The sequence below is a fragment of the Micropterus salmoides genome, unplaced genomic scaffold (assembly GCF_014851395.1).
Source record: "Micropterus salmoides isolate LMB-PRFRI ecotype aquatic unplaced genomic scaffold, ASM1485139v1 Ms_hic_scaffold_7, whole genome shotgun sequence".
Classification (NCBI taxonomy): Eukaryota; Metazoa; Chordata; class Actinopteri; order Centrarchiformes; family Centrarchidae; genus Micropterus; species Micropterus salmoides.
Window position 1 is genome coordinate 24,385,091 of NW_024044459.1, and position 14,022 is coordinate 24,399,112.

Below are 14,022 nucleotides of genomic sequence, written 5' to 3' on the forward strand. Positions count from 1 at the left end.
AACTGTCATACATACACTGGACTGTACGCAAAATGGTTACAAACAGTCTCCACTATTACATTAAGCGACCTACAATTGCTATACATGTCAGAGGTCACTCACATTTGTAGTAACTAGGGGATAGGTGCCTTGCTCAGGGACACATTGGTTGTTGTGTCACAGTGGGAATCGAACCCGGGTCTGTCACACCAAGGTATGTGTCTTAGCCACTGCAACATTGCCACCCCATAACTGTCCCCTGTATAACGTTTCTTTGTTTGGATTAAGAGTTACTGTAGTGGCACGTTTTGTACAGCCACTCCTACGACTTCTATTATGATACATTTTTAAATAATAATAATCTTTATCTATAGAGAACTTTTAGACTTTTAGAGCACTCAAAAACCTTGTTACAAATTGCTGTATCAATTGCAAAGACAATAAAACATAAAAACAAGATATGCAATAAAAGCAAGAAAACACTTAAGAAATTAAAATATAGTAAAAAGAAAAACCAAAAATAAAATCATCTATAAAGGCATGTTTTAAGAGATCGAAGAGTTCACTGGCTCAGCCGAAATGATTTCCACAATAAAGCACAAATATCAGTACACTCTGTAATTTCAAAAAGCTGGTTCTGATATTTGTAGGCGCAAGGCTATCGCAAGCTGCAAATGTCAAAGAACTTAGACACATTCCCACTTCCGGTGTGGACAGGAAGTAAAAGACAGGGAAACGGAGTCCGGTGTCTTACTTGCTGAACCATACAGTTTATGACTTGAACACCTTCATCACATTTTATTAGAAATACTGGTAATATCAGATATCGGATCAAATTGAAAAGCTGTGGCACCGGGACGTTTTTACAAGTGCACGGTGTTTACTCAACCAATCACGTTCGAGTTTGGAGAGAGGGGGTATTTTGCCCTGACGTTAGACTAACATTTAGCTTTAACCATAGACTGGATCTAAAAAAAAAACGTAACCTCTATAAAATGTACGCCCCTTACAAATGCAGACCATTGTGTGATATTACAAATTGTTAAGGTAGGATTTGGTTTGGTTGTGCCAATTTTAAAGGAGGCGGAGTGGATATGTACGTCACGTAGACAACCTGAGAGGCATCACTCGGGGATAATAATCCCAGTTCAAGGAGGAAATAACGAACTGTTTTTTACAGGCTATCATAAAGTAGCTAGTCATTTGTCTACGGGTTTCCTTTTCGTTAACAACATCTATTTCAGCGGTGAATTAGTTGACGAACGGTTACCTCACACCGGCTGTCGTCGTTTTGCTAGCACCGGGGCAGCAAGAGCCCCAAATCCGATGTTACGTTAGCGTCCTGGCTTCTTCACAAAGAGTGTATAAAGTTAGTTAGCTAAATTAACGCTAACTGTTACGTGGTGGTTGCTAACAGCGTATGTAATGTTAAGCTACGTAGCTAGCTAAAGGCAACATAGCTAACATTGTCTAACTTTTTGTTTTAGGTCGTTCAAGATGCTTGCTGATTAAAGTTGACTGGAAATCTTGTTAATCCAGGCCATCATTGTCAGCTAACGTTAGCTCCCTTCCTGGTGAGCAACCCGAAAGAGCTGTCAACCAGTTTAGCGGTTAGAAACATTATTAAGGTCAGGTTAAGTGTCACTTTCTCCTGATATGTCAGCCAAGTTGGTTTGTGTCATTAATAACTAACAATACACTTTTCCCACAGGGTTTGGTAGAGCCATGTCAGATGAAAATACACAGTTCTGTGGCAATTGGTAAGTATGAGTAGGGTACATTAAGTGATCATTCGATTTGAAATGGTGGTGAAAACACACCAGATCAGTAATTTTCTTTACCTTTGTAGCAAACATGATATTCCTGAGGCAAATTTTACTACCCATGAGATTCACTGTCGAAGAAACATTGCACTGTGTGATGTATGCCAGGAGCCGGTGCCCAGGTCAGACCTGCAGGAGCACAAACAGCAGGAGCATACACAGGTAATATCTGAACAGCAGTACTGGATTTAACATCATTTCTGCGATAGATGTGTACTGGTTTTAAGAGCAGGTCTAATACCAAAATGTTATCTGCAAAGCCTGGAACAGCCAATCAATATGTGTGAACATTAGTTTTTCTGTCCCAAAGCCAGGAACCAGTAAACTGTGACCTGAACCTCCTGACCTTTGTGATTTTTATGTCTCAGGAGTAAAAATGCCATTTATTTGTCACTTTCATTTCAGATTACATGCAAATGTGGTTTGAAGATTGAGAAGAATCATGTTGATGTTCACCAGGTATTTCTGAATTTCTTTTTCTTTCCCAATTTATAACTCTAACAAGGAACTTGATTAAATCTTCATATTGTGTTTTTTCACGATTGTTGTCTCTTTCAGAGCTCTGAATGTTCTCAGCGGCTGGTCCCGTGCCAATACTGTGAACTGGAGATTGTTTTCAGTCAGTCCAAAGAACATGAAGATTATTGCGGTACACGCACTGAGCCCTGCTCAAACTGCAAGTGCAATGTAATGTTGAGGGAACAAAATGTGCATCCAGTCTTATGTCCAAGCCTCACACCACCCCAGGAGAGGAACAATAGCCGGACAAGTCGCAGTTCAGTAGAACCGCAGTCTCCGGGACCATGGTTTGAAGCCCATTCCATCCGAAACCTTCTAGGAGCCCAAGAGAGAGGCCCAAAGAATAATAACATCAGTGCAGCAGAGCAACAGGGATTTCCCCACCCATTTGATACCAGAGTTTATAACACTTCAGGGGGACCTCAAGGATCAGGAGACTGGAAGAATTCTGCCCCTAGAAATACATTTAGCCACAGTGAGTTTATCAGTGACCTACTGATTATTAATTTTCCTGTTGGGGGGAAAAAAGTGCCCACCAGGCTTATTGGACAGAAAATGTAGCGATGAAGAACTGTATAAGCCAGTTAAAGATGTCCTTTGGAGTTTTCTTGTTATGTTTACATCCAGTGTTTCTTACCAAAAAAGGTGTAATAGACATGTAGAATGTATTTCTTTCCCATAAAACATTTGTTAAGCTGATTTTTAAATGAATAATTTGAAGCATGCATTGTTTACACACATCTTTTGTTCCTAGATGTTTTCTTTACTCCCTTTGAGGGCCCATTGTTACACTTCTTTGAGTTACTGCCACCAACTGTCAATCAGTGGAATAACTTGAAACCAGCTGCAAGAATGTGTATTGCGATGTTTGTGTCCTGTGCATCATACAAACAACACTTTACACACTTGTAAAAACATTGCTCACTGCTAGTGGTAAAAAAAAAACAACCCATGCCTTTTTTAAACTTCCCTTTCTTGTATAGTATCACCAAATTTGCTTCATACTTCAAAATTTGAGTCTGTAACAAAGATATGACTGTAAGTGTTACTGTCAACCTTTCTCGTATGCAATCATTTGCAGTAGATGCCCCTGGAAACAGAGGGCCAAAGAACACATTGTATATGTTGCTAACATTGATTCTGTTTATTCAAACTCTGAGGTTTGCTTGACCAGCAACCAGCAACTTTTTATTACCAAAGTGGTCGAAACAAATTAAGGGTTTGTCAAGAGAATAAACAGAACAAATCCTAAAACATTTAAATATCTTTTCTCCCAATTTTGTTCTTATAGACTGGAACTACGTTGCTGTCCTGCTTGCAGCTGTAATTATTCTTTTCTGAAATAACAGTATAATTGTTTTTTTTTCTCTCCTTTTTTTTCTTGCAGTGCTGGAGCAGAGGGATTTTCTGACCAGCAGCAGCAGCAGCAGTACATGGCCTCATAGTGAGCTCACCCTTGATGAGGATTCATCAGGCCTGGACTACATGTTGGCTCTCAGCCTGCAGAGTGATGGAGAATCTGTGGCTGGAGGTGTAGAGGGCAACGTGTGGAGTGGTATCTGGGACCACAAGTTTGGGAAGACATTTAACACCTCTGTAAACTCTTCACTCTCTCTGCCCAACAACAACTACCCACACTTCACTACCAGCACAAGTACAGTCCAGGAACATGATCAAACAGGTAACCAGTGGTGTAAGAAGTACTGCGATCTTTTACTTAAGTAAAAGTAGCAATACTACATTCTAAAAATACTCTGCTACAAGCTAAAGTCTTGCATTCAAAATCTTGCTTAAGTAAAAGGACATAATTATCAGCATCAACATACACGTCAAGCACCAAAGTAAAAGTATTCATCATTCAGAATGGCCGATATTAGAATCGTATATACTACTGGATTATGATTATTGATGCATTAATGTGTAAGCATGTTCCAGGAGGTAAAGGTGGGGCTAATTGTAACTATATTCTGCCACGCATCTTAATCTATAATAATACATCACTATTAACATGCATCGCGAGTGATGTTTCCTAGGGTCGTTGGGTGTTCGTAAAATGGAAATACTCAAGTACCTCGAAATTGTTCTTAAGTAAAGTACTTGAGGGGATGGACTTGGTTACATTCCACCATTGCACCAATATTTGGATATAAATTCTTTGTTATATTGCCTTGTTAATGATTTTAAATTGTTTTTTCAGATACCATGCTGCCTTGTGAGTTTTGCGAAGAGCTGTTTCCTGAAGAGGACCTCATTTTGCATCAGGTTAGAGATGTGATGCTATTCTTCTGGTTAAACTGTTCAGGGGGTTGGCTCATGGTGCTAGGCGGCTAACTACATAGTAAGTAATTAAAAACAGACCAATCAAATAAAAACATACAGCAATAAATAGAAAACAAGACAGTTAAGCACGACTGTCCCTAAACACACTGAAACACCAAAGGGGAAAAAAATAAGTTTTAAGACGAGATTTATATGCGTCTTTATTGGGGGATGACCTGATAATAAAGGAAAAGTTATTCCACACTCTTGGGGTCACAACCAAAAAGGCAGGCTCACCCTTTGTTTTCATCCAAGACACTGGAATGGCTAAAAGGAACTGGTTTAATGATGTAAGGGGCCTAGATGAGTGATAAAACATTAAGAGATCTAAAATATACGATGAAGCCGGTCCATGTAATTCCCTAAAAAAAACATAAACAGCACCTTTAAAATATTTGACTGGTAACCAGAGAATTGAGGCCAATATCGGGGAGAGATCCTCACAGCAGTCAATAATCTAGCAGGAAATATAGAGGAAATATTTCCAATATTTAAAGAAAAGGTTCTATCTTTCAAATAGGAGTGAAACCACTGTAGAGCAACACCCTAGAAACCAACCCCTTAGGTCAAGCAAGGGGAAAATAGCACAATTTCCAGAATCACATAGTAACAAATCATTCAGTACCTTAAGAAGTGCTGTTTCTGTGCTATGATGTACTCCAAACTCTGACTAAGGCAGTGTTTCTCAACGAGGGTTGTACCGCCAACCAGGGGGCGTTCAGAGTATGATGGGGGGCGCTGGAAGCAATAGGGTTAAGGCGAGTTTACCCCAAAGAATCACAACAATGGGATTTTGAACTTTCAACTACTTTCAAAACAACTGCAACATTACAGCCAGTTTACGCCACTGCGACTGGGCCCAGCTTTGTGCTGCCTTCACGGGAAGTCAGAAGATCATCTGTAAAATTTCACCCACCACGGAGTTTAAGTTAACGTGTATATTGTGGTGAGATTTCTGCCTGATAACAGGTCTTCTCGGTTAGTTTTGCTGTCGCACTGATTGAGCATCTCCTCGTCTCATCCAGTTCTGTGTCTGTCAGACGGTTGAGGGGATACTACTAGCGAAGCAAAATTCTCATTAAATGATAACGTTTGTCTCGTAAGATTACGACTTTTTTTCTCGACATATCGGAGAACACAGAAATGTGGGAGAGATTCTGAATGTGCAAAAAGTTTATAACATGAGCTGTTATGATATAAGTTATTAACAGATGAGCTAATAAAGTCCTGTCAATAACTGAATTAAAATAGATTAATTTATCACTGAGATGAAAAGGGGCCACAAACACATTTACATTACATTTATTCATTTAGCTGACGCTTTTATCCAAAGTGACTTACAATTGCTATTTATGTCAGAGGTCGCAAGCCTCTGGAGCAACTACCAGCTGGATAATGCACCATGTCACAAAGCTCGAATCATTTCAAATTGGTTTCTTGAACATGACAATGAGTTCACTGTACTAAAATGGCCCCCACAGTCACCAGATCTCAACCCAATAGAGCATCTTTGGGATGTGGTGGAACGGGAGCTTCGTGCCCTGGATGTGCATCCCACAAATCTCCATCAACTGCAAGATGCTATCCTATCAATATGGGCCAACATTTCTAAAGAATGCTTTCAGCACCTTGTTGAATCAATGCCACGTAGAATTAAGGCAGTTCTGAAGGGGGTCAAACACAGTATTAGTATGGTGTTCCTAATAATCCATTAGGTGAGTGTAAGTGCTATTCACATAACATAGTAATAAATATATTTGTAATTCATTTATGTGCTTTTTTATATGTTTTTAATAACAATAGTTAATAATAATATAATAATCATCATCATCAACAATTTCTTTTAGGGCAAATAGCCAACATCTTTTTGATGGGGGCGGTAAGGGCCCTGGATAATGGATAGGGGGGCTCTGGCCCAAAAAAGGTTGAGAACCACTGGACTAAGGCTACGTTCAGACTGCAGGCCTTAATGCTCAATAGGGGTGGGAATCGCAGGGTACCTCACAATACGATACACGGCTCACGATAATGATAATATCACAATACAGCAATTCTGCGATAATCGCTTGACAATCCTAAAGTGATACATCACGATATCTGTCTAACTATTAATACAAAATGCCCGTGAAAAAGTTTAGTATTTATTTGCTGCAAATCCAAACTGTTAGAAAACAGCACAATTCTGCTCAGTCTGTAAATAAAACTACAGAGCAACTATGAAAAATGATCAAAACATTTGTTCATAAAAAGGCACATAAAATGCATATTCACTGATTTTTTTTTTTACTGCAGATACAAATTGCTCTCTTTTATTTCAGAGCTCAGGAAACATGTACTTTAAGTATTTGCGCAGTATGTCACTGAAGATGTTCAGCATGTGGAGCAAAACGTATAGTTTATGTTAAGATTGTATTTTCGCGATGCTAATGTCCGTTGGAGATTCCCATTATATGTTAGCATTGAGCGCTATTTTTTTATTAATATTGTGTATCAATATGATGGGCTGGAATATCGATACAATATCATGGAAAAATGTACAACGATATATTGCTGTATCGACTTATTGTCACACCCCTAATACTCAATTCCAATTTTTTTCCCAGATCCGATTTTTTTGTTTGACAGTTCACATTATTCTTTAAATGCGGTCCAAATCAGACTCCAATGTGTACTGTGCAGAAAAATAACAGGAGGTCACATGCAGCACACTGTTGTACAGAAGTAAACAGAGCCACAGAGGTTAGCTCCGGTTAGTATACTTCCCTAACCCTCCGGATTTTCACGGGAGACTCCTGTTTATCATTGTCCTCTCATGGGTCACATTTCTCCCAAATTATGACAAGTGTTCACAACTTTCTGTTCGTTTCATTAGTCATCAGTCACATCAATACCCGAGTGTCCAGGTTCAGCTCAAATATATGGAAAAGATCAGATTCCATGTGACTTGGCGTGTTCACACTGTCATAAAAAGATCAAATCTGAGTTACATGTGGGCAAAAAAAATCAGATTTGGGTCACATTGACCTGCAGTCTGAACGTAGCCTAAGAGTTGAACACAATATTTTCAGTTAAAAATGAAGAGAGCTGAGAAGGAACAGTTTGTCAACCCTGGCCAATAAGGATCTAGTCCAGTGGTTCTCAACTTTTTTTAGGGCCAGCATCTAAGGGGTAACCCTAACCCCTAACTCTACAACGTTCAGGCTGCAGGTGACAATTAAAAATATAAAAATATACCAGAATATGATGCACTAAGGCTCTCAGGCATTCTTTATTGCTTTTTAAATAGTTTTTCTCCTGAAAAGCTATCCCACAGAGCAGGTGTTCTCTAATATATTAAGAAAAAAGTCATAATATAAGAGACTAACAACATCATTTCATGAGAATTCATAAAAGTTTTACTACCTGCCCTATACTCTGCTGTGCATTAGCCTGCGTTCGGTCACAAACTCGTGGCGCAACGTGGGTCCATTTGATTACTATCACGGCAATTGCTGGTGTCGCATCAGGTGCTGGATCTATGTGCTGGATGCTGGGCGCTAAGTTGCTTTCAGGGAAAGAACAACAGGGGAATATACCTTTTGTAAATGGGTAACCACTGCGATAACAAGGCAGGCACAGTTTATCCCTCAGAGAAATGAACAGGTTTAAGAGAGAAATTCTTTCACGCATACTAGAAAGAAATGGAGCGTCCATTTTACAGAGTTTACACAGTAAACGCTATGTGGGTGAATTTTTACAGATGATACTCTGACTTCCCCATTCCTGTAAATTCAGCACAGAGCTGCTCCACAAGAAGCTGGCCACAACACTGAAGAGACACAAGACACCGTCTTGTCCAGTCGCAGTGGAGTTAACTGGCAGGTTTTAATGTTGCAGACCACAGTTTTTATACTTGGTCTAAAGTCGCCTTAAAACAAACGCTTCATTATTACACAACATTATTTGAAAATGAAATTAAAAATAATATCGTACTGAGGCATGGTGTGCTCTAAACATGTAAACAGCACACCTACAAACGAAACAATGTCACTGTGCTCACATTATCCTGATATAGACCAATGCACTACATTCACAATACATTGAGAAGTGGCCTAAAAAAAGACTGCCGTGTGTCACATTTATAGACTTGAAGAATCTTGGCTTTCAGTCATAATAAGGATCTTCAATTTAGTATTTGCTGATTTTTTTCCCCCTAAGCTTGTATGTGCAGATTCATTAGCTTTTCTGTTTTTACATGATATTATCAGTCCACCCTGTAGACACCTTTTTGTTTTCTGGACTAAAGAGCCTGTGATCCCAGTGACATCATAATCTAATACTAGTTCTGCTTTGAGAATTCATGTCCATATTCAAGTAAAATATACATATAATGTTGGAGGAAATACTTGCCCAGCTGACACAACACATCACTTGAAAAAAGGAGGGCAGACAGTTTGTAATTCCAGGTCAGTACATTATATCTGCATACATGACAAGAGCGAAAACTACAATCATAACCTGACTGACACACCCTGTTCTCTCTCCCTACTGAAATCAGGATTTGCTGACGTTTGAAAATATTTTAACCTGATTCTAGACCCACGTTACCGCACTGTGAGCTACTTGTTTTATCATGGTGCTTTCTGTTTTTCTTCTGAAACCTGTCTAAAGGCTGTGAATCTGTGTATGGACAAATCTAATCAGTAAAATGCTCAGATCCAGTCAGATATCACATGGCATGCAAATATGTGCATGCCCTTCTTTATCTTTGTTTCAGATAGTTCACGGTCCAGTCACAGCCTTTGTCTGTTTGAACACTAGCAGGGACATGATGACTTGATTTAAGCAGGTTTAAGGTAGATTGCAACCTTTTGTATTCCTTTCAGACTGGGTGCAGCCCCGCCTCTGCCTTTGCGTCCTATAGCAAGCATCCCACGTCTCCACCTAAAGAGGACCGGATGAGCAGGAACGCATCAGGGCTGATGCACAATGTCCCTGACACACTCGCTTCAAACATCCCCACTTTCCATCGGTCGGTCTCCCCGGCCTCCTATAGTCCTCCAGCCAGTCCACTAGAGGGCGATGTGGTTATTCCATGCGAATTCTGTGGCATTGCTCTAGAAGAGGCTGTTGTCTTTCACCATCAGGTTTGTAATTGTCACCAAACACACAAGGTAACCAGTCTTAACAGTATTGACATGTCGCGAATGATTGTTAAGTACGTTATTGTACTGCTTGTGAGGAAAGGAAAATTATTTTAGAAATGTGGCAGTATTATTGAAAAGAGATTTCCACATTATGACCAGAACAACCAGCTTGTCATGAAGGTTTAATATTAAACACAAATATTTACCGTGATGTTGATCAATGTGTATTTTCCCTGTAAAACTGATATATTTGTGCTAATGTTTTGTGATATTTTATTTTTTGTTTTTATATCTAGGACAAATGTGACATGCGTCCTCAGACTGCTCATCCACTGAATAATCTAACAAGAACATCTGTCAAAAAACCACTGAGTCCTGGAAAAGAGACCTTTAGCAGCATGTCTCCAGATTTTCAAGGAAGAGTAAAGCACCAAGGTAATGTGTAGAATTTATTTTAAATGTGTGAAATTAATATTAAACTCCATTTACCACCCCTGCGGTTGTATGCCCCCAGCAACCAGTCAAGTTGCAGTTTACATCCATGTCTTTCTAGACTCATTTAATATATGTAGTCAATATTGGAAGGAATTGAATAAAAAGGTATGAAGTGTATTTTTTGGCTAAATGGAAGTTAAGATGATACATATGTATGATTCCAGTGAATATATCCTAGATGTGTTGGCTAACACATGTACTTGATTACTATGTAAAGATGGATTGTTATAGAGTATAGCTACACAAGTTGTGGTGCTTTTGATTTCTCCTGGCATTTTTAGATATGAAGCCTCACTATGAGCTGCAGGTGAAACTCTTAGCTAGGCTCGTTCCACTACGTTGTTTGCAGTGACATCATTCTGATGGCGCTCGAAATTAATAATGAGGCAGCAAGTGAAAGGCAGAATGAAGGAAAGCCTGTACTGTGCTAGTCGTCGTTTACTCATTGTGTCGTCCCAGTCAACGTGTGAAATTTGGAATTCACCGAGTCATTCTTACATTATGACGAAAAACCTATTTTTGTTACAGTGACCTTTTGAGTTAAGAGTGCCGCCTATTCAGCCAACTGTGAAACTCTGGAATTAGTGGTGATTTTGTATTAGATTGCATTATATTGAAACATTTTTAAATATTTTACTTCCAAATGTACGTATATAAATTTGGGGTGGACAAGTATTTAACATCCAATTCAACATCACCACCAACAATAGCATAAACGTGCAACAGTCAACATCTCTCTGACAATGGCTGTTTTATTTTATTGCCTTATATTTTGGACGTTTTGTTGAAGTGTGCAGGAGTTATTCTTTGGTCATTGTAATGTGTGTTTAATTATGCAGATATTGTGTGTCCTGATCCACATATAGGTAACTTATTGGAGGAGGACTTTGGATTTGACAGAGACACACCACAAGGACAAAACCCAAGGGAATGGCAGAGAGGCTACATTGGACGACCAAGTCAAAGGAAGACGTCCAACTGTGATGTTTCTGTCACCACCAGACCACAGCATGGCAGGGAAGCAGAGGGGGCTCAGTCGTCTTTCTGTGACACTGAGAAGTCTGGTTCTGTATCTTTAAAGGGGTAAAAACAATGATCAAATCCTTGGAAACTCTAGTCTTTTTAATTTACTTTAATCTTTACTCCACCCATTCAATATTTCTTCATCATAATGATTTGTATTATTTTTAATGTTATTAGTATTGAGTTGAATGTGTTTCTCCATCAGACTACTACCAGAAAATAAAGAAGGGAGAGGGAACATAAGGAATCCAATGACAAAGGTACACTTCTTATTTCTATCTCATTTTGTCATTTTGTTGTTTGCTGAACATGATGGACGGTACAATGAAAAATGCATTGTCTGTAAGGTTGATGTCAAATATTTTGTTTGTATGTGGTCCAAGTAGAAACACAATTCCAACTTCTGTGCGTTCAAGTTCAAGGTGGGTAAAATATAGGCATGTGCACTAAAGTGTTTTTGGGGGTGTCCCATCAGTATACGGCCACTGCAAATATTTACCTAGACTTTGTGAATTCTGCTTAAGGGTGGATTTGCCTCCTAACATACTTTTCCATCCATAAAAAGACTTTCAATTGTATTTTTTCCTTTTGCAGTTGCCCAAGAAGCAGAATGAAGAGCAGGAGGAAGAGTGAGAGCAGGGACGTCTGGAGAAGTAGACAAACCAAATCTCATACTCTGCTTTTCATTTATCTTTTTGCACACTTTTGAAAATGAAACACATACCTATCTAATAAGTGCCTGTGTGAGTATTAGTATCTTGCAGTTTATATTTTCATGAATTCTACTATTCAAGTGTAAGTAAGTATTTTGGTTTATTCATGCATATTCTGCTTCATTTCAAGATTTGTTTCAAAGGTTTGTATGTCTAACATCTAGCCTTAACAGTTAAATTAAAAAATCAATTTTTATTTACAGTGATTTGAAGTTTTTTATTTTTAACCGTACAAGTCGTGTCATGGCTTATTAAGAACAATGAGAACATCAAACACAGACACATGACTTTGTCAGTGTAGATTTGTCTAACTTAATCTTTACCTTGTTGCTTTAGCCAAGGACAATTTGTTTTCTCCCCTGTTTGCCAGTTCCTTCCTGGTTTCTGCATCCTTATGTAACCTAAAGCACTTTGATAGATTATTTTGTTTAAAAAGGGCTTCAGGAACAGATTTGATAAATTTATGCATCTTTGACCAAGAAAAAAAAAACTGTATTATCGAACATTTGTCTTTTTATACTGTCTATCATTTGTCTTTAATACTCCTCAGTAATTTTGATTTTTTTTTTTTTTTTATCTTAACTATAGAACTCTATATATGTGCTGTTATGATGATGGCTTTTGAAACAGTGTCTCCTGTCCAATCTTCTTTTCATATAGTATGAAAAATGTTGTGTGCTGCTCCTCTAAATAGAATTTAAGATTGATAAGAAGTGTTTTGTGTGTAACATAGGGTCCACCTTAGAAATACATATAAAGTAGGCAAGTAGGCAGAGGTTGAGAGTCTTGAGAAATGGCAGAGCATTTTCTTGATTAAAACCTGATCAACAAGCTCAACTAGTGAGGAGCAAGTAATCAGTGAAATCACCTGGTGTGGTGTTTTGATGGACTGTAGGCACTCATAGCACATGGCTTACTACTCCTGTTTAAGAACAACTTTCTTGATGCCCTTTGTCTTGTGTGGCTATTAAATGTTTAATGATAACATTCATGGTTTTTATTTTGTGTTCAGTCAGTGTTGTTTCATACATCCTTCTATGTCTAGCTCACCCCAGTTCGCCAGTCATAATACCGAAACCCTACATAGAAGTAAAGCTAAAAGATATTTTTTTAATACCAAGATTACAAACAACTTAATCACTTCATTTGTTTCCTGCCTTGTTAACTTCTTATCTTATCTGGTGCCCTTTGTGTGAGGGGTGACTAAAGACTCTAAAGAGCAGAACTAGCTTCGATAACTGCTGCTGTTTTGAATGTATTTGATGTGGCATCAGAGTATAGATACTTTACAGTCACACCATGATCAAGCAAATGTGTATTGTGATTATTATTAACTTTACATGACTGAATATGAAGTTTGGAAAAACCTGAATCTTGGTGAACGAACCATTAATCATACATGAAATAAGCTCCAATACATGTTTTTGATCACAAAGTTGTATTTCTGTCACTGTTAATGTCACATAATGAGGAAGTGATGCATGCTTTTGCATAATAAGGTAGTAGCACCTTAGACCTTTAGTATGTAAAGCCTTAATGGTTATGGAAAGAAATACAGAAGTTCTCTTTTGATTTGTTCATTTATCACAAGACCAATTACTGAATGTCTTATAAAAGGCTGAAGAAAAAAACATTGTACCTATTATAATGTTGGAAAAAAATACACTTCACTGTCTGGTCATTAAAGGGAAACTACCTTAAAGTATGATTCATGTTTGATATTTATTGACTAAATCAAAAACACTTAAAAAAACAGCTAACATGTTTTTGTTATTGATGGATTTTTGAAGATCGTGTCTTCAAAACCAAGCAGCGAATGCATTTACTTTTGAATTACTAAGTGTAGGCGGCACAAAAAAACAAATGCAAATAGAGCCCTCTTGTTTTTATAAAATACAGTAGACATGGTCGCCTTCAGGGGTGGAGAAAAAATGGTATTGCTGTGTTTTCCAGATTCTAATTTCCTTATACTTTCTAGGAAGTTTCATGAAAATAACTCTGTAATCTGTAAGTTATAAGGAAATT

General features: G+C 38.2%; 1 protein-coding gene across 3 annotated transcripts; it reads left to right on the forward strand.

The window, feature by feature from the left end:
- The first annotated feature begins 1,116 nt into the window (after positions 1-1,116).
- On the forward strand, positions 1,117-13,702 carry trafd1 (TRAF-type zinc finger domain containing 1). Of its 3 annotated transcripts, none has more exons than XM_038703000.1 (14): positions 1,117-1,348; positions 1,467-1,553; positions 1,691-1,739; positions 1,829-1,964; positions 2,208-2,261; positions 2,361-2,796; positions 3,709-4,002; positions 4,519-4,583; positions 9,506-9,766; positions 10,063-10,201; positions 11,128-11,344; positions 11,490-11,544; positions 11,671-11,706; positions 11,879-13,702. In XM_038703000.1, the coding sequence occupies exons 3-14, from the start codon at positions 1,705-1,707 to the stop codon at positions 11,915-11,917; spliced, it is 1,767 nt and encodes a 588-aa protein (XP_038558928.1). In that variant the 5' UTR covers positions 1,117-1,348; positions 1,467-1,553; positions 1,691-1,704; the 3' UTR covers positions 11,918-13,702. The 3 variants fall into 3 exon arrangements, with proteins under 3 accessions (XP_038558928.1, XP_038558926.1, XP_038558929.1); XM_038702998.1 differs by having other exon boundaries at positions 1,118-1,348; positions 1,467-1,607; XM_038703001.1 differs by lacking the exon at positions 11,671-11,706 and having other exon boundaries at positions 1,119-1,348; positions 1,467-1,607.
- Positions 13,703-14,022: the final 320 nt, after the last annotated feature.

Coding starts and splice junctions, on each gene's coding strand:
- trafd1 (XM_038703000.1), top strand. CDS start 1,705: ATGTCAGATGAAAATACACAGTTCTGTGGCAATTG. Junction 1,740..1,828: donor ACACAGTTCTGTGGCAATTG/GTAAGTATGAGT, acceptor TTACCTTTGTAG/CAAACATGATATTCCTGAGG. Junction 1,965..2,207: donor AACAGCAGGAGCATACACAG/GTAATATCTGAA, acceptor CTTTCATTTCAG/ATTACATGCAAATGTGGTTT.